At 52.0% G+C, this 19,170-nt stretch overlaps 3 protein-coding genes across 3 annotated transcripts; 1 reads left to right on the top strand and 2 right to left on the bottom strand.

Moving 5' to 3' along the window:
* Positions 1-534: 534 nt before the first annotated feature.
* On the bottom strand, positions 535-1,785 carry LOC103985190 (pollen receptor-like kinase 4). Its single transcript, XM_018825835.2, has one exon. It carries the CDS (start codon positions 1,783-1,785, stop codon positions 535-537), a length of 1,251 nt encoding a protein of 416 aa, XP_018681380.2.
* Positions 1,786-2,481: 696 nt separating this feature from the next.
* On the bottom strand, positions 2,482-5,253 carry LOC135675072 (type I inositol polyphosphate 5-phosphatase 5-like). Its single transcript, XM_065185339.1, has 10 exons — positions 4,955-5,253; positions 4,793-4,880; positions 4,587-4,658; positions 4,419-4,509; positions 4,225-4,329; positions 3,612-4,155; positions 3,336-3,529; positions 3,147-3,255; positions 2,924-3,072; positions 2,482-2,838 (listed from the first exon to the last, which is right to left on the bottom strand). The coding sequence occupies exons 1-10, from the start codon at positions 5,036-5,038 to the stop codon at positions 2,619-2,621; spliced, it is 1,656 nt and encodes a 551-aa protein (XP_065041411.1). The 5' UTR covers positions 5,039-5,253; the 3' UTR covers positions 2,482-2,618.
* A 10,425-nt stretch (positions 5,254-15,678) lies between these two features.
* Positions 15,679-18,519, top strand: LOC135674178 (pentatricopeptide repeat-containing protein At1g74600, chloroplastic-like). Its single transcript, XM_065183738.1, has one exon. It carries the CDS (start codon positions 15,724-15,726, stop codon positions 18,343-18,345), a length of 2,622 nt encoding a protein of 873 aa, XP_065039810.1. The 5' UTR covers positions 15,679-15,723; the 3' UTR covers positions 18,346-18,519.
* The last annotated feature ends 651 nt before the right edge of the window (positions 18,520-19,170 follow it).

Genomic DNA, 19,170 nt, shown 5'->3' with positions numbered 1-19,170 from the left:
TTTGCGTAGGAGATGAGGGAGCCTTGGATCACCTCGGCGCTCAGATCCTTGGCTCTCGGAGATAACTCGCTTGCAGAAGCCAGAAAGGGAGGCAGAGAGCCGCGGCGTCCTCCTTCAATGTCTGGTATCCCTCTTATATTCCAAAACTGTGATTCGACTATGCTTTAATTTCCAGTATGAAATTAACTAGGGTTTGAACTATACCTTTTTGTTCCTTGTTTACGACCCCCTGTTTTAGCAATTCCAGGATCCAATTGTTGTGATTTACTACCTGTGGAAGAAGGCGATGGTTGACTCGGTGGACTTAATTGGATTCGAACATCCCACGAGTTTGTGGTCTTTAGCAGGAGGCAATCATAGCATATATCTATATGGTCATTGCCAACCTCAAGCTGTTTACAGATGCATGCATGCATGGAGTCTTGAGACACCTAAGGTTATTACTGGTACAGAAGAAGAAACAAGCAAACAAGGATTTCATACACAACAAGCTGCTGTCGAATGGCTATGTACCACCATCTCATGAGCCATTGGCTAGTCGTCCTCTGTATCAGCCTCGCCCGCTGTTATCCGTTCGAGCTCTCTAGCTACCTCCGCCATCTCAGGCCTCTTCTCGGGCGACTGCTCGCAGCACCACAGCGCAAGCTTCAGCAACATGATCATCCCGCTCGTCGCCCTCTTCTGCACCAGCATCTCCGCGTCGAACACCTCCCCCGTCCACTCCTCCCGCACCGCGCGGTTCACCCAGTGGCACAACTCGACGCTGCGCACCCCGCCCGGCCTCGAGTTCGCCGCCACCCTCCCGGTTATGAGCTCCAGGAGGAGGCAACCGTAGCTCCAGACGTCGGTCTTCCTCGACATGCTGCGGTTGAGCTGGTACTCCGGCGACTTGTAGCACACCATCCTGTGGACCGCGAGCGAAGCGGGGATCAGAGGAGCGAGCCCGTGGTCGCAGACCAATGGCTTGTCGTTCTCGTCGAGGAGAACGTTTGTTGCCTTTAGGTTGCCATGGGGGACACTGCTTCTCATGTTCAGGTGCAGGAACTCCATCGCCTGAGCCACTCCTTGTGCCACTTGCAACCTCGAGCTCCATGTGAATGGAGTTCTGTCAGCTCTTCTTCGTCCTCCTGTTTCGTATGGCTTCGTGGAGAGATCAGCAATATTCCCATGGATGCGATCGAACAGGTTGCCATGGCATGAGTAGTTCGAGATCACAAGCTTCTCGGTGCTGGAGTAGTAGTAGCCGAGCAAAGGCAACAGATTCGGGTGCTCCATGGCGGAGAGTGATCTCATCTGCTTCAGGAATTCTTCCTTGGTAACTGGGCCGATGCCTCTCAGCCTCTTCACCACCACCATCCTAGCGCCATCGAGCATCGCCTTGTAGCAACTCCCGAAGCTCCCCTTGCCCAGTCCCTCCGCCGAGGCTTTCAAAAGCTCGTCGATACCGAACCCACCTCCATCCGTCGCAAACGTGATCTTCCCCGGCTCTTGCACCACTGCGTCCTCCTCCTCATCGCAACGCATGCCTTCCCCCTTCTCGATGATTTCAACAGCAACAGCAGTAGGAGGAGGAGGAGGAGGAGGGTTCTCCTTCCCCGTCTCCTTAGCTTTTAATCGCCTGCAGAAGGCGTAGATGGTCCACAGCAAAATGAACAACACAAGAGCATCCACGATCACGAAGATAGTCACAAGCAGCGTCTTCAGCTGGCTGTCGGCGGCCACCACGCGGCCGAATGTCAGCAGCAGGACCAGGGGCAGGTGGTGATGGTGGTGAGCTGAGTGCATGGAGAGTTGCTTAGAAGCTGCAAGTTGGTTCTTCTTGGAGGAGGGGTGTTAAAAGAAATAGATGGAGTTCGAGCTCAGCTTATATGGAAGAATATGCTCTCTGAGATCATCTGCTTCCATCCTCGGGAGACAAAAACTAGGCAATGGTTTCCGAGTCCTGAAGAAACTTTCTGAGAAAACAAGGGAGTGGGACAATTTATTCTCTCAGATAGAATGATATAATATGCGAGATGCGATGATGTTCTTCTTGTTTGTCAGTAATGTCGTACCATCTAGAATTCTTTTGTTAGATATCTGTTCTTGAAGTTATCTAAGTCCTTGATATTTGTGACAGACAAATTTCTTCTCTTCTTGTCTTACTCTGATGGATGTACGTGTCTGATAAAGAGATGCAGCCCAATGAAATATCTGTGTTCTCTCTCTTGTCCGTTCAAGATTAAGCTTTGGATGGAAGAGGTTGTGAAGCTTCATATGGCGATCCATGGAAATAGTACGTTAGAATGAATCTGACATCTGCATACCTCTGCCTACATGTTGTTCAGAAGCAAACATCATGTGGCAATTGTACCCTTTTATCCAATGTCGAAACCATTGTTAGATTGTAAGCTCATAAGTCACTGTTTCAGCACTCTCAGTTCTTAAAGAACATCAGATATCATACCAGATTGGCATGGCAAGAGAAAAATGAGCTTGTACAGCAAGCAAGATTGTTGCTCGATCAGGCTTCTAAACAGCCAATGTTAGCTTAGTGTTTAGCAAGAGGTACTAAGCAATCAATCACATAATGTGTATTCCTCATCTACAATAAATTGCAGCTCAGAACAGCCTTTCTTCTAGAACTCATAGAAGCTGTGTCTCTGAGGTAACATCATCTCATCCCTGGGGATCCTTGAGTACACACTGGAATAGCCCTTCCTGCACCTGCCATGGCTGCTGGCCTCCACCTGCGCCAGGAACACAGCACAAACCGGCCTGTGATCCGAGAACCTCGACTCCCCCCTGAAGTACTGCAGCTGCTCTATGCCCTCGCCATACCACAGAATCCGATCGCACCTGCATCGCAAGGCAGCAACTTATTCCCTCTTCCGCAGCAATCGCCGAAGAAGAAGAAGAAGAAGAAGAAGGAAAGGTTAACTACCATGCAGGTGTTCGACGCTTCTTCTTGGACTTGGTCGTCTCCCCGGCGTATGCGTCGGAGTTGTACGAGTACTTGTACGTGGGAGCGAAGTAGATCTTCCCTTCCTTCCACCCGTCGAACACCCTTCCTGCTTCTCGCTCCATCTTCAACTGTTCATCGTCAGTTCAAGAGTAAGCAGGTCATGTGTGCTGCAGATCGATAAGATTGAGGTATGATTCCATGCCTGATCCCTTCCGAGAAGAGAATCCCAGTCATTGTCCTCCAGCAGTGTTGTTGCTTCGTTGTAGCTCAGCGCAATCCGGTAGTTCAAGTCTCCGAGCCACAGTATGCGACTTCAGCAGATGGAAACGTACAAGCTCAGTGAGGAAGGGAAGATTTAAGGCTACATGATTAGCTACCGTATGATTCGTACTCGTGTTCGAGGATCTTCTCGGGGATTCGACTTCCCGGGATCTTGCAGACCCTAGGGAACTGCGTGCTCTTGAGGATCTCGGAAACATCTGCGTTCCTCTTCAGTTCGTCGCCCTCCTTCTCGCCCGACGTCAAGTGGCTGCAGACGAAGCAGAAGCTCGTCCGGTGCAACGACATGCTCATCGCGATGCAGCCCTGAAACATGCACTTCCCCTGTTAGCAGCCGCCGATGGCTTCATATCCGTGCCGGTGACGCTGCGAAACCTTGAAACTTCACCTTGTTGCCGAGGCAGCCCATGATTCCTCTCCCGACGGTCGCCACCCTGAGGTGGCCGACGTCCGGCACCAGCTCGCTGCGAACCCATACCGAGAGGAAGATGCCCACCATCTGCTTGCTGGCGACGAGGGAATAGTTGGCGTCGCGCCGGGCTTCGGGGCTGACGACATGGGACATGGGGTGGCAGTAGTACTCGTCGTCGGAGCCTGAGTCGGTGCTGTCGATGAACTCCCTTAACTTCCTCGCCCTTCGCCGGATGCCGCTGGCGGTCTCGGGTCTGCAGTTGCAAGTCTTGACGAGGGCGCCGTCGACGCGGCAGTTCTTGCCGATGGCTTTGAGGGAAGAAGGCTTTTGGAAGAGGTGGCTGCTGCTCGACTTGCAATCCTTGCCGAGCTTTGCGCCATTCCAGGTGTCGGAGGAGTCGTCGTGCTTGTCGCTGGGCTTGTTGAGGGCGTGGCTGATGAGAGCCAGCCATTTTGTGGCCGGCTCGTTGTCCTCGATCACCAACACGTTCCCTGCATTTAGAGGAACTATTTCCTGAAACCTGCAAAGGGATCCAAATCATTAGAACCATTTCATGGCTGAGCCACAAATCTAAAGAAGAGATTCTTACCCTAACACATAGATATCAGCTGATCCTTCTACTTGGAGGAAATCTTCGAGATTGAGGCCATTGTTTGGAGACCTTCCCCCTACATTCCATGTCCCAACAAACACCCTGCACCATGAGAATTCTTGGAACTTGAGACATAAAACAGAGAGGAACACAACACCACCACATGTTTGATGGATTGCGTCTAATCCTACCGGTACTCCTCCACTCGACCACCAGATTTCCTTCTGGGTTTCTCCAAGATGGACAGGTTGAGGCCTTCGATTCTTGAGCTCGTGTGCCTACCTGAGAAATTATAGACAAAATCTTGAGTTGTAGATCCTGTTTCATCGGGACATCTGAAATGCCCATCGAGTGCACACCTGAAAGGCTTTTCCTCACGATTGGATACGCCTCAAGTAGATTTGTCCTTGAAATGTACCTGCTCTCCAAATCTTTGTTCCGAACAGCAGAAGAAGAAGAAGAAGAAGATGAAGATGAAGAAGAAGAAGAAGAAGAAGAACGCATTAAAATCGCAAAACTGAATGCAGTAAATGCAAGAAAAAAAGAGAGTTCAAGATCGTCTTACCGAAGACGATCTCCGCTCGTGGGAATATTTCTCCATCGGAGCCTCTCTTGTTCTTCCCTTTTCTACTGAATATGCTTGGTAAGATGGACTGCGACACCAACCATCCTAAATGAGTGTATCCTTTCCAAGAACATGTGCAGCTTCTGGTGAGAGAAGGGTTACCTTTTTCTTCTTGTCGTTCTTGGCAGAATCGTCGGATGTTCTGGACTTCGTCATGTCGTCGTCACGGAGCTCGTCGAATGGCATCCAACTCAGAAGCGCATCTGGTTTCCGGATGCGCCCATCTCTGGTGCATCAAGATTCGAAGACAAAAGGGAGAGAGATGGGAAGGGAGGAACGACGAGAAGGCTGCTCGTTGGAGAGAGCCTCCTACTTCGTGGTTTGCCGTTCTGGCATTTCAACAAACACTCCTGCATCCACTTTTAGGTACCGAAACCGGTGGAGGACGAGACCTGGTCTTCTCCTCCGTTCTCGCAGCACGTACATGGACGGGGGGCGGGAGAACAGAAGGAAGCTAATTGTGGCACGTCGTATGAATGACTCGATGCCTTCTGACCAACAAAATTTACGACACAAGGTCAAGTGCCCGTATGCTAAATTTTGACACGTTTCGTTCATCCTTATGTTGTAAGTGCTATAATCAAACCTGAGGATATGGGGTGATGAGGGTAATAATTACGATAAGACTTGCGTGACACCCGTTGACGTCCCGCTCCCTTGTTAGTCTGACACCACGTGACTGACACAGGTTATAACGCCAACCGAGGCCCATTAACGACCGCTCAGGTTCGACTCTGCACGCTACGCCGATAGCGATGTCAGATGTCATCAGAAGGTACGATCCTACCTCCTGTGGGCAGGCACATCAGGTAACACCGAACTCCCCTATAAATACCCTTGCACTCTAAACGAAAAGGGGGAGAACAACATAGATAACAACCCCACTACGATTATTCACTGACTTGATCGTCGGAGGGGTCCGGTCGAGCTCTCCCGTCCCAACCTGTGTGTAGGGACGAAGGCGAGGCGTTTCTCTCCGGGCGCGTTGGCTAGGAACCCCCTCCCGAAGGAATCGGCGACCCATCATTGGGACCCGAACCAAGCCGCGTTGGCCCCGAGGTCACGGCTAAAAAGTTGTTTACACCAGCATAATGGTGCTAGAAGGAGGGCCATCGATGTCAAGGGATCGCCAGGCCGACTCGGTCGAAACCGCAGTCGAGGGGGCGCATCCGGTCAGGGTTCCAGGGGAACATCCCCCGCGGACAGGTCCCCGTAGCGAACACCGCCGTCGCAACTTCAGAGCGCTATTGGCGAATCTTCAACGACCAGGACTTGTTACCGCCCGACGCCCCCTCCACCGAACCACCGCCCGTCTCGTCCAAAGCCTTTCTCAACCTCACCCATCAGGTCCAAATTATAACAGGTATGATACAGTCCATTATTCCACTCGTCTCAGGAACGCTGCACCCCCCGGCCGCCGAACCGATGCGACAGCAAGAGTCGCCTGCTCAGGCTCAGGCGCAGCCCCTGGAGCTTCCCACTTCGCCTCGGGTCCCGTCGTCCCTGCTCACGGATCGAGTCACGACGGACCGGAGGGGCCACGCCCAACCCGAGGCCTTTCCTTCGGCCTCGACTGACTCCCTGCGAGCCCAATTGCTCCTTGTCAGTCAACGGCTTGACAAGGTACAGAAAGAGGTCCGCAGGTCGAGAAGAGAGCTGGGGAGGACATACATCAGGGATCCCCATTCGTCCCCGAAATACGGGATCAGACGGTCCCACATAACTTTTGTCTCCCCTCCCTCGACACGTACGATGGCTCCACCGACCCAGCGGACCACGTAGCCGCCTTCCGCACCCAAATGGAACCGTATGAAACTTCTGACGCTCTGATGTGCAGGGCGTTCCCCACAACACTAAGGGGACCAGCCCGCACGTGGTACGACGGCTTGAGGACCGGGACCATCGCCTCATTCGACCAGCTCGCTAGAGACTTCGAGCTCAACTTCCTAGCCAGCGCACGACCGAAATCGTCCGTTGCCTTGCTTCTCGAACTACACCAGAGGGAGGACGAGTCCCTCTCCCACTTTGTGAACCGTTTTGCCACGCAGATCCGGGGATTATCCGACATTCACCCCTCTCTATTGATGCAAGCATTCATGACAGGACTATGACCTTCCCGATTCTTTTGGTCCCTCGTTGAGAGACCCCCCTCCGCGGTACCGGAGATGCTTCAGTGGGCAAACCAGTTCATCGCGGTTGAGGCTTGGATGGCCGGAAATCAGGAAAAGCACACGAGGGTTAGACCGGAACCGGCTCGCGGGCAACAGACTGCCGCGACTAGGCACAGGCTAGACCAATTCGACCTACCCGCTCCGAGGCCTCCTCTGCCCCCCCCCCTAGGCGCATCTCGAATGGAGATATTTCTCCAGATAAAGGAGAGAGGGTTACTCAAGGCTCCCGTTCCGATGAAAAACTCGTGAGAGTTCGCCGACCAATCCAAGCATTGCCGCTTTCACAGGCAAAACGGGCACGACACCGAAGACTGCCGCGAACTGAAGCGGCAGATCGAGGAGCTCGTCCGCGGGGGACACCTCAGTCGGTACATTCGACATAACGGGGAGTCCTCGCCTCTCCCGGAGGGCCCCGTGGAGCACCACATCGATGTCATCACCGGAGGACCAGTGGCTAGGGGAACCAGTATGTCGGGGAGAAAGGCATACGCTCGTTCCGCCAGGATCGACGCTCCCCAACGTGGTCCCGACCCCAAGATCGCATTCCCTCCCGAGGACGTCAAGCCACCGGAGCACGACGATGCGCTTGTGATAATGGCTCGAATCGCTAACGCCCAGGTGAGGAGAATCATGATCGACACCGGGAGCTCGGTCGACGTGCTTTATCTGGACGCCTTCCAGAAGCTGGGGTTAACCAAAGAATCCCTAAAGCCTATCTGCTCGGCGCTCACGGGGTTCACCGGCGATTCTGTCTCGCCATTGGGGACTGTTACCTTGCCCCTCACCTTGGGAGCGCCGCCCCAAATAAAGACGGTGATGTCCACCTTCTTGGTGGTAGATCTTCCTGCTGCCTACAATGCCATCCTCGGTCGCCCCACCCTCAACAAAATCAGAGCCGTGGTCTCCGCCTATCATCAAACGGTGAAGTTTCCTACCCCCACCGGGACATGCGAAGTTTGGGGAAGCCCCCGAGAGTCCAGACGATGCTACTTGACGGCGGTCTCGCTGCACAAAAAGGCGAGGACCGACCAGCCTCTTGAAGACCCGAGAGAAGAGAAGCGGCCGACACCACACCCGGAGCCGATGGTGCCCACTTGCGACGTGCCATTGATGGAGGATCGCCCGGATCGGACGGTCCAGGTCAGGTCGAAACTCCCCGGGCAAGAGCAAGAGTAGCTCGTTGGTTTCTTACAGGAGAACGCCGATGTCTTCGCCTGGTTGCCATCCGATATGACCGGCGTCGACCTTGAGACCGCCCAGCATCACCTGAATATATCACTTGACACCCGACCGGTAAAACAGAAACCATGATGACAAGCCCTCGATAGGCAGCTCGCCGTCCGTGAAGAGGTGGAGCGTCTGTTAGCAGCTGGCTTCATCGAGGAAATCAAGTACCCGCGATGGCTATCTAATGTAGTGCTGGTGAAAAAATCTAATGGGAAATGGAGGATGTGCGTTGACTATACGAGTCTCAATCGGGCATGCTCGAAAGACTGCTATCCCCTCCCAAGAATCGATCAGCTGGTCGACGCGATAGCCGGGCACGCTCGCCTGTCGTTCATGGACGCCTTCTCCGGCTACAACCAGATCAGAATGGCGCCTGAAGACCAAGAACACATGACTTTCATCACCGATCTGGGGGTGTATTTCTACAAAGTCATGCCGTTTGGGCTCAAGAACGCAGGCGCCACCTACCAAAGGGCCGTGAACAAAATGTTTGCCACTCAAATCGGGCGGAACGTCGAAGTCTACGTCGACGACATGATCGTCAAAAGTCGCATGGCGGCAGACCACCTGACCAACCTGGCCGAAACATTCTCTACACTCCGGAAGTATGGCCTGCGTCTAAACCCGGCAAAGTGCGCTTTCGGCGTTAGTTCGGGAAGGTTCCTCAAATTCATCATGCATGAAAGAGGAATCGACATGAATCCAGAAAAGGTTTAGGCGGTCATCAATATGCAGGCCCCTCGAACAGTCAAGGACCTGCAACGACTAAACGAACGGCTTGCTGCCTTATCCTGATTTCTGTCCCGGTCCGGTGATCGTTGCCTCCCCTTCTTCCGGGCGTTAAAAAACCCCAAGGACTTCCGGTGGACGGTGCAATGTGAAGAGGCTTTTGGACAAGTCAAGCGTCACCTGGCCAACCTTCCCCGCCTTGCTTCGGTCATTCTCGGGGAAAAGCTCAGCGTTTACTTAGCCGCCTCCCAGCACGCGGTCAACTCCGTCCTAACCAGAGAAGTTTCCGGGGAACAACTACCAGTCTACTACGTCAGCCACGTCCTGAACAGACCCGAGGAGCGGTATCCGCCACTCGAAAAGCTCGCTTTGGCGCTCGTGCTGGCATCTCGGAAATTACGCCCTTACTTCCAGGCTCACACGATTGAGGTAATCACTGACCAGCCGCTTCGACAGGTTTTGTCTAAGTTTGATGTCGCAGGTCGACTCCTCAAGTGGTCGGTAGAGCTCGGAGAGTTTGACATACATTACATTCCAAGGACTGCCATCAAGACCCAGTCCGTAGCCGACTTCATCACGGAACTGGCCGATGGCAGGAATGGAAGCCCCGAGTAAACAAAGGAGCCGTGGGACTTGCATGTGGATGGCTCGGCTACCTCCAGCAGCGCCAGCACGGGGTTGGTACTCTTAGCTCCCGACGGACGCTCGTTCGAATGCTCCCTCCGCTTCGGGTTCCGGGCCACCAACAATGAAGCCGAATACGAGGCGCTCCTAGTGGGACTCAAGCTGGCCCTTGAAATGCAGGTGGACGTCATCCACATCTTCACTGACTCGCAGCTCGTCGCCGAGCAACTTAGCCGTGGGTACGAAGCTAGGGAACCAACCATGGCAGGGTACTTGGTAGAGGTAAAAAGCCTAGCCTCCAACTTCTCCCGCTTCACATTATCCAAGGTGCCGAGGAACCAAAATGAACGAGCCGACGAATTGGCGAAGATGGCTTCGGGATTGGACCATGGAAACCGCTCCGGGGTCGAAGATCTCCCATTCCGCACCATCTCAGTTTTGTCTGTAGCTCCGGCCGAAGCGCGCACCACGTGGGTATAGGAGATGCTGCTCTTCAAACGCAACGGGGTCCTTCCCGACGACGAAGCCGCGGCGCGCCGCATTCGCCGAACGCAAGCATAGTATTCCGAGGTGAATGGACGGCTCTACAAACGGTCCTTCTCACAGCCCTTGCTACGATGCCTCGAGCCTAGCAAAGCGAAGGCAGTCCTCGCCGAGGTCCACGAGGGGATCTGCGGGGAGCATATTGTTGCTCAAACCTTGGCCTACAAAATCCTTCGTCAAGGATACTACTGACCCACCATGTCCCAAGACGCTAGAACCTACGTGCAGCGGTGCGGGCCCTGCCTGTGGCACGTCCGAACGCCCAGGCAGCCGGCGGTCCCCCTGTCCCCCATCGACTGCGCATGGCCATTCGCTCAGTGGGGATTGGACCTCCTCGGCCCTTTTACACCGGCCTCGGGGGAACGATGATACATCGTCGTGGGCGTGGATTACTTCACCAAATGGACCGAAGCCAAGCCACTAGCGACGATCACGGAATGACAAGTGGAGAAATTCGTTTGGAAAAACATCGTGACTCGATTTGGCTTGCCAGAGGCCATCATCATGGATAATGGATCCCAGTTCACCAGTGCTCAGTTCCAGGAGTTCTGCGCGAGCTACGGGATTCAGCTGAGGTTCAGCTCTGTGGCCCATCCCCAGACAAATGGGTTAGCCGAAGTCACTAACCAATCTATTCTAAATGGACTTAAGAGGAGAGTGTCAGCGACCTAGTCAGCTTGGGTGGACGAGCTCCCCAGTATTCTATGGTCCTTGCGAACCACCCCTAAGGCCGCGACCGGAGAATCCCCCTACAGCCTCTCATTTGGGACCGAGGCTGTCTTGCCTCCCGAGATGGTTTTCCCCACCCTGAGGACGGTAAGCTATGACGAACAAGTTTCGACCCAGGGACTGCGAGCCGATCTCATTCTGCTCGAGGAGCGGCGCGCTAATGTGCACCTAAAAGATCTCTCCTATAAAAGGGTCATCGCTAGAATTTGTAACCGCAAGGTGCGGCCTCGGCCAATTAAGTTGGATGATCTGGTCTTACGCAGGGTCGAGGTTAGCGACCCGACCCGAGCACGTGGGAAGTTAGCTCCCAATTGGGAAGGCCCTTATCGGGTGATCGAAGTCGTTAGGGTCGGAGCGTACCGACTCGCGACGATGCAAGGCCATGCTTTGCCAAAAACTTGGAACTCACAAAACCTCAAAAGGTTTTTTCCGCAATGAGTTGAGACGTAACAAAAGCGGGAGTTACGTTAACAAAAGCTAGTACAAACACAACGTGTTAGGCAAACCACAAGACAAACGAGCGCGATGAATGAAAACAGTCATATCATTTTCAGGGAGCGCATTACATTTCACACCCAAACAACAAAAAGGGGGGAAAGGAAAAAACATGTATAGACGAGTCTACATTTATTCCTCTGGAGCGTCGGGGCTATCGTCAAAAGGGACTTCGTCCGGCATGTCGACGTCCATGTCCTCGGGGAAGGAGTCGAAAGGATCCTCTACGACCTCCAGGTCGGGGTGGCGCGCCTTAAAGCGGGCGAGGGCAATCCGGTACCCATACTCGTATGAAACCCGCCTGGTCCGAACAAGGCCAAGTTGAAAGCCCGAGGATGCTTTGTAGTCCTCGATCAATTTCTTGTCCTTCTCTGGTCTCTGGCGAATCTCGACGGATAGGGCCTCGGCAGCCCCCCGCGCTTCAGCGCGCGACTCCTCCAGCCGACGAATCAGCTTGACCGACTCCCCCCTTGCCGAACGAGCCTCGGCCACCGACGCCTTCAGATGCATCTGAAGCTCCTTATTCTTCTCCTCGGACGCCTTGAGCTCCGACCGGAGGTGCGTCGCCTCTGTGTCCAAATCTGAGGCGCGCTGCTCGGCTGCCACGACCACCTCAGGAGCCGCCCCGGCTCGGACCTCCTCCACCTGCTTCCGGAGGTTGGCATTGCGGTCGCTCAAGAGGTCAACGACTCGCCCCGCGTCGCGAACGCGGTCCATCAGCGCCGCGGCATAGTGAGTGCCCTGCAGACAAACGGGTCAGAACGAGAGCTATCCAAACACACGCAACCGAACCAGCGGAACGACACTCACCCATAGCAGCGACTTAGCCGACCTGACAAGAAGAACCTCTGAGGGCAAAGTATACAGATCCCGAGCTATGTCGGGATGAAGCCCTCCGCGGACAAACCCGGCCGTGGAATCCCCATCGGCCCACACCCGGCTGCCCCGGGAAAGGTATTCCCAACGGGCCATCAGCGGGTCGGAGGGCTCGCCCGGAGAAAGATCACCCATTGCGCGCGCCTGGTAGGGCTCGTCCTCCCCCCGGGCTTGGAGGCGGCAAAGCTCGCGGACGGAGGGCTCTCGAGGGGCCTTCCCCGCCACATCCCTGCTTGTGTCGGCTTCGCCCCGCCCGAGGCTTTTCTTGGCGCGTCTGGTCGGTATAACGACAGCCCCCGCCGGCTGGGCCGATGACCCCCTAGAGGCTTTTGCCGAGGAGGTCTTCGCCTTCTTCCGAGGCCGACTAGCCTCAACGTCCACTGGGGCCTCCCTCGAGCCAGCCCTCGCCTCGGCCGGCGAATGTGTGGACGGGGCCATCGAGGTCTTCCCCCCACGAAGGTCTTGGAGAACCACCATCTCTGCGCGAAAACACCAACATTGGTCAGCTGGCAAATTGATCCCTAAAGTAAACCCTAAAGCTACCCCTCAGGGCATACCTCGAGGCATCGGGCTAAGACCCGCCTCGACCAACTATTGCTCGGACATATTCCGGATGGCTCTTGAGGCTGGGAGGATTTCTTTAAGCCTCTGGAGCTCTCGGTGCTCCCCATCATCCAGACCTGGGGCGGTGTTGTCTATCACGTGCGCCGCCCATCGAAGCCTGAACCCCCAGTCCTCCGAGCGACTGACGAAAAAGAAACACCCCTTCCATCCCTTATTACTGGAAGGAGCCCCACTCACTCGGAAGCCCGCTCGGGCGGACAGATAGTAGCCCCCCGACCCTTTGGAAAGCCGGAAACAAGAAAGGAAGAGGGATTGAGTTGGGGTGATATTAGCATAGTAACACTCCCCCAGGAACGCCACCAGATAGCGCCAAGAGTTGGGCGCCATCTGAGACGGGGAGATACGCCACCATGAGATACATGAAGTTATGATGGGGTGCAACGGGAGGCGTAACCCGGCCTCAAAAGCATCAAGGGTAAGGGTGAAACCCCTGGGAATCAGATCGTACACCCGTTGGCCGGGCTCGGGGGCATGGAGGGCGAACTCCTCCGGGATGCCATAGAGGTCCCGGAGACGACTGAGCGACGACTCGCTCACAATGGAGTCGAGGTCGTGCGGCCACATCAGGGCCTCAAGGGCCCGGGTCGCCTTCTCGTCGGAAGATGAGTTGGGGTTCGACACAACCGCCGTTTGCTCGTCTTTAGCCAGGGAAGAGGGTGAAGAGGTAGGGGAAGAAGACACCATCCTTACTGACCTTTTGGAAAAGAAGAAGAGCGATTGGCGCAAACGAAAATGGTGGAGTATGGAGCGACAGAATAGAAACAAGGAGACATTCGAGGGGCTAGCCACACACTATAGACAAAATCCCACCAAAAACAGCGACCCTTTCTCTTCTCAGGCACGTCACATCGGGATGACACAAACATCATTCCGTCATAAATGCAGCTTGACAGAGCGACTGACAGGCGCGTTACACGTGGCACCAACGAGCTTGAGTCGCCGGTCTTCTCGAAAACTAGCGATTCATGAAAAGGTTCGACCCTTGACTTCCAAACAGACCGAAGGGTACTCAACCACCAGCACCTCCCGCAACCCAGCGTAACAGATCCAATCGAAGCAACTCCTCGGCAGTAGCCACCTGTGTCGTGCTCTTCGGCCTCATGACGCCCGAAACCATGCCTGCACGACCCGTTCGCCCAAGTTCGTCTCCTCGGTAGCAGCCACCTGTGTCGTGCTCTTCGGCCTCATGACGCCCGAAACCACGCTTGCGCGGCCTGTTCGCCCGAGTTCAGCTCCTCGGCAGCAGCCACCTGTGTCGTGCTCTTCAGCCTCATGACGCCCGAAACCACGCCTGCACGGCCTGTTCGCTCGAGTTCAGCTCCTCGGCAGTGGCCACCCGTATCGTGCTCTTCGGCCTCATGATGCCCGAAACCACGCCCGCACGGCCCGTTCGCCCGAGTTCAGCTCCTCGGCAGCGGCCGCCTGTGTCGTGCTCTTCGGCCTCATGACGTTCGAAACCGCGCCCACACAACCTACTCGCCCGAGGGGGCTACCTCCCCGACGGTCGAACCCAATCCGACCTGCAAGTCGTTCTTCGAGGTTCCTCGGCCATTCACTACCAAGCGTCGTGACGGCTCACCCGACCTTCCTCGATTGCCAAGCACTACGAGTTTCACGCCCAGGGTGGCGTACCGGCCTTCGGCCAATGAAGAAAGTTCTTTAAAGCTGAAGCCATGCCTCAGACCCCCCCATTACGGCAACTGACACATAGCTTCCTTTAGGGGGGGGGGAGAATGATGAGGGTAATAATTATGATAAGACTTGCGTGACACCCGCTGACGCCCCGCTCCCCTGTTAGTCTGACACCGCGTGACTGACACGGGTCGTAACGCCAACCGAGGCCCATTAATGATCGCTCAGGTTCGACTCCGCATGCTACGGCGATAGCGATGTCAGACGTCATCAGAAGGTACGATCCTACCTCCTGCGGGCAGGCACATCAGGTAACACCGAACTCCCCTATAAATACCCTTGCACTCTAAACGAAAAGGGGGGGGAACAACATAGATAACAACCCCACTACGATTATTCATTGACTTGATCGTCGGAGGGATCGGGTCGAGCTCTCCCGTCCCGACTTGTGTGCAGGGGCGAAGGCGAGGCGTTTCTCTCTGGGCGCGTTGGCAAGGAACCCCCTCCCGAAGGAATCGACGACCCGTCATCCGGACCCGAACCAAGCCGCGTCGGCCCTGAGGTCACGACTAAAAAGTTGTTTACACCAACACGGGGCTAACGTATTTAGTTATCTATACATTTCTATATTTTCAAAAGTTAAATTAAAATTATAATTTTTATAGATAAAATAGTTAATCTTATTTTTTTAATATTATCGATACCGATTTACTATTGAATGCATATGGTATTTCTATCAAGAGAGTTAATGATGTAAAAAGAAATAAAATTAAATATTTAGAATCCTAATATATTTTTTTTAAATATAAAATTAAAATATTAAAAATAATTTAATTATTAAAAATAATATATAATTAGTTTATTTATAACTTATTATATATTATGATATTATATTCTTATAAAAAAAATTTATTATATTATTATATTCATAGACTCATACTATCTATCTATTGTGAAATCTTGTATCTGTATTTATATCTATGATCACGATAATACGACGAAAGTGATGATTAGTAATGCCCACTTAGAAGAAGACGGTGATGATAAGAGACATTTAGGATATTAAAGAAAAAAATGATGATAATATCTTTTAAAAGAATTTTATATATATATATATATATATATATATATATATATATATATATATATATATATGGCGGGCGGTTAGAAGTCAAAAACACCAAACACCTCTGCCCGGGAGAACAATAAGCATGAAATGTAATGAGAAATCTGCTCGCTTTCGCCTCCCGACGCTTCTCCAGTCCCGCTTCCTTCCTCGGTCTCTTCACCTCTCTACGCCTCCGTATCGACGCCGGTCTGCCTCCTTCGTTGCCCCTCGCATTCCATTCCTCTGGCCGTCGCACACGATTCCACACTTTCCTGTCCGCAAGAACGCGACCCAGCATAGCAGAATCATCCCCCACTGCATCAGCCACTCGAGTCAAGGGCCGTCTCGCCGACCGTTGCCTCAGTTCCTACCGCGCGCAGGATGCCCTTCGCATGCTCGACGAAATTCCCCGTCCGTACTTCGCTTCATGGAACCGCTCGAACCCGGTTACGGCTTTTTATGAGATGCGTTCTTCGGGCTTCCGGCCGGATCAGGTCGCGTACGGGAAGGTGGTCTCGGCTTGCGCCGCGTCCCGCAACCTGGATTTGGCCGAGCAGGTCTATGCTCTGGTGATAAAGGACGGCTTTTGCTCGGATGGATACGTTTGTTCTGGACTGATCGACCTCTTCTCGAAGCATGGCCGTCTCGATGATGCTCTAGGCGTTTTCTGGGAGGGCGCTACTACCAACGTTGTTTGTTGGAATGCTATCATAGCAGGGGCGGTCTGGAATGAGGAGAATTCGATTGCTTTGGACCTTTTTCCTCAGATGGTGAACGGGTTTTGCATGCCAAATCTCTTTACTCTGTCGAGCATTTTACGTGCTTGTGCTGCTTCTGGGAGACTGGATTCAGGTAAAGGAATACATGCGTGGGTGATTAAACATGGTGCTGGACCTGACGTTGTTGTCACAACTGCTGTTGTCGACATGTATGCGAAATGTGGGGATATGGATGCGGCCATGAAAGAATTCTCGCGGATGCTTGTTCGCAATGTGGTTTCCTGGACAGCAATTATTTCTGGTTTCGTTCAAAAGGAAGAGGTTGGCGATGCTTTGATGCTTTTCAAACAAATGTTAGGTTCGGGTGTGGAGATTAACAAGTACACTATGACCAGTGTGCTCCTTGCCTGCTCTAAATTATCAACGGTGGAAGAGACAGACCAAATTCATTGCTTGATTACGAAAATAGGGTTGTGTACTGATCCTGTGGTGAAAGGTGCCCTGCTCAGCACTTATGCAAAACTTGGAAATGTTCAATCATCTGAAAGGATTTTTGAGGAGACAGATACATTGAGAAGTCCTACCACTTGGTCAGCTATGGTCTGTGGCCTTGTACAAAACGAATGCTTGTTGAGATCACTGCAGCTGTTCTGCAGGATGTTCAGTGAAGGTCTTAGACCTGACAATAAATGCTGCTCTGTTGTTCTTAGCGTAGTTGACTGTACAGATTTTGGAAGTCAGATACACTCTTACGCCATAAAAGATGGGTCTGTGCATGATGTTCTTGTTGGGAGTGCACTTTTTACCATGTACTCCAAATGTGGTAGCTTAGAAGATAGCTGTAAATTTTTCATCAGAATGCAGGATAGAGACAGAGCTTCATGGGCATCTATGATCTCCGGATTTGCAGGACGTGGTCATACTAATGAAGCATTCCAGTTGTTCAGAGATATGATACTCGAACATATCGTGCCCGATGAAATGACTATATCCTCCATTCTTGTGGCATGCAATGATGGACGGTTCTTGGTGAAAGGCAAAGAGCTTCATGGGCATACTCTTCGTATTGGACTCAGGATCGACCCACCTCTTGGTAGTGCTCTAGTCTCGATGTATTTGAAATGTAAAAATCTAGCATCTGCCAAAAGAGTCTTTGATGTGGTCTTGCAGAAAGATCAGATCATATGGTCTTCCTTGGTCTCAGGCTATGCCACAAATGGTTACAGTGACGAGGCACTCAAGGAACTAACACACATGGTTGCTGCAGGTATTGACCTTGATCGGTTTACTTGCTCATCGGTTCTTTGGGTATGTGCGAATTTATGGAGACCGAGTTTGGGTGAGCAATTGCATGCCCGCGCTATTAGAGCAGGCACAATATCTTATAATTCAGTCAGTAGTGCACTATTGACATTATATGCAAAATGTGGTAGAATTGATGATTCTCATAGAGTATTTGATGAAACTGAATACCCTGATTTAGTTATGTGGACATCCATGATTGATGCATATGCTCGGCATGGGAGCGGTGTTGAAGCTCTGGAAATGTTTGAACTGATGAAAGAAAATGGAATCAGACCTGATTCTGTGACATTTGTTAGTGTCTTATCTGCCTGTAGTCGGAATGGTTTAGTGGAAAAAGGCCTTTTCCATTTCGATTCTATGAGCTCTGACTATGGGATTGAACCAAAAACTCATCACTTTGCTTGTATGGTTGACTTACTTGGTCGATCCGGAAGGCTCAAAGAAGCTGCAGATTTAATTGGTAGGATGCCTATTGAACCTGATTTACTAGTATGGAGTACATTGCTTGGTGCTTGCAAAGTCCATGGTGATGTTCAGTTGGGAAAGTTAGCTGCAGAGAAAGTTCTTGAACTGGAACCTAAAGACTCTGGAACTATTATTTCTTTGTCGAACATCTCTGCAGATGTGGGGAACTGGGAAGATGTTTTGAGGATTAGAAACTCAATGAAGGGAGGTAGTTTGAAGAAGGAACCTGGATGGAGTATAACATAAAGGATCTGACTGTTTATATTCTAATTCCATGAGAGAAGGTTCACTCGATTGTTATTCTTGATCAATTTTTGCATGTTCTGACATCAATGAAATTGTGTTGGAAGGTATTTTCAGTAACATGGAACAGACATATATGAAATCAGTGGTGACCATAATGACATGGTCATTTATTTATTTTGGAGGGGGAGAAGGGAAGAGGGATTCTGGTGAGGCTTTCTAAGAACTTATTCAACATATTCACAAAAACGATGCAAACTTTTATTCCCTTTCTCTCATAGTTTAAAGAAATTAATTTATATTAAATAGCTCACATGACGTTCACTCAATTGACTCGAACATGAGATCTCATATCGCAATAATATACTGTCATCCTTTCTCCCATAGAACAATTTGCCGCGGCCGCACAAAACCATATTCCATATCAACCCAAACAAAGTGTCTTTCGAGTGCTGCAAAGAATTTCTAAGCTGACAGCCCCTACGATCGACCATACAACACTGCAGTCATTGACAAAAGAGATGGATGGTCTGACTCAGTCACATCCAACGTTGCTGCAATCGGCAATCAATACTTACAGCAGATGCGATGTGGGGAAAAGAACAAGCGTTATTGCATACTGTTCGAACAAAACGGAGGGCGGCAGATAAATCGATCCACAAATGCAACCGCCATTTCAAGCTTTCGACCGCTGCTTGTCTTCCGGGAGAGAGTGTTATTTTATCCACCGATTCTTGCAATTCTCATGTTTCAGAACATCTCCCAGCAGAGGCCGATTCCTCTGCCAGAGAAGGAACAATCAAAGGAAACACCTGTTCCAATTCTCAC

This window comes from Musa acuminata, chromosome BXJ1-5, assembly GCF_036884655.1.
Source record: "Musa acuminata AAA Group cultivar baxijiao chromosome BXJ1-5, Cavendish_Baxijiao_AAA, whole genome shotgun sequence".
In the NCBI taxonomy this organism is placed as follows: Eukaryota; Viridiplantae; Streptophyta; class Magnoliopsida; order Zingiberales; family Musaceae; genus Musa; species Musa acuminata.
Note: the sequence above shows the minus strand (reverse complement) of the source record. Positions and strands in the feature narration are given on the sequence as shown.

What these genes read in the sequence shown, in the direction of transcription:
- LOC103985190 (XM_018825835.2), bottom strand. Translation starts at nt 1,785, where the DNA reads ATGCACTCAGCTCACCACCATCACCACCTGCCCCTGGTCCTGCTGCTG.
- LOC135675072 (XM_065185339.1), bottom strand. Translation starts at nt 5,038, where the DNA reads ATGCCATTCGACGAGCTCCGTGACGACGACATGACGAAGTCCAGAACA. An exon ending in TGGGCTGCCTCGGCAACAAG is followed by an intron (nt 3,530 to 3,611) that starts GTGAAGTTTCAA and finishes TGCATGTTTCAG; the next exon opens with GGCTGCATCGCGATGAGCAT. An exon ending in CTCTTCTCGGAAGGGATCAG is followed by an intron (nt 3,073 to 3,146) that starts GCATGGAATCAT and finishes GACGATGAACAG; the next exon opens with TTGAAGATGGAGCGAGAAGC.
- LOC135674178 (XM_065183738.1), top strand. Translation starts at nt 15,724, where the DNA reads ATGAGAAATCTGCTCGCTTTCGCCTCCCGACGCTTCTCCAGTCCCGCT.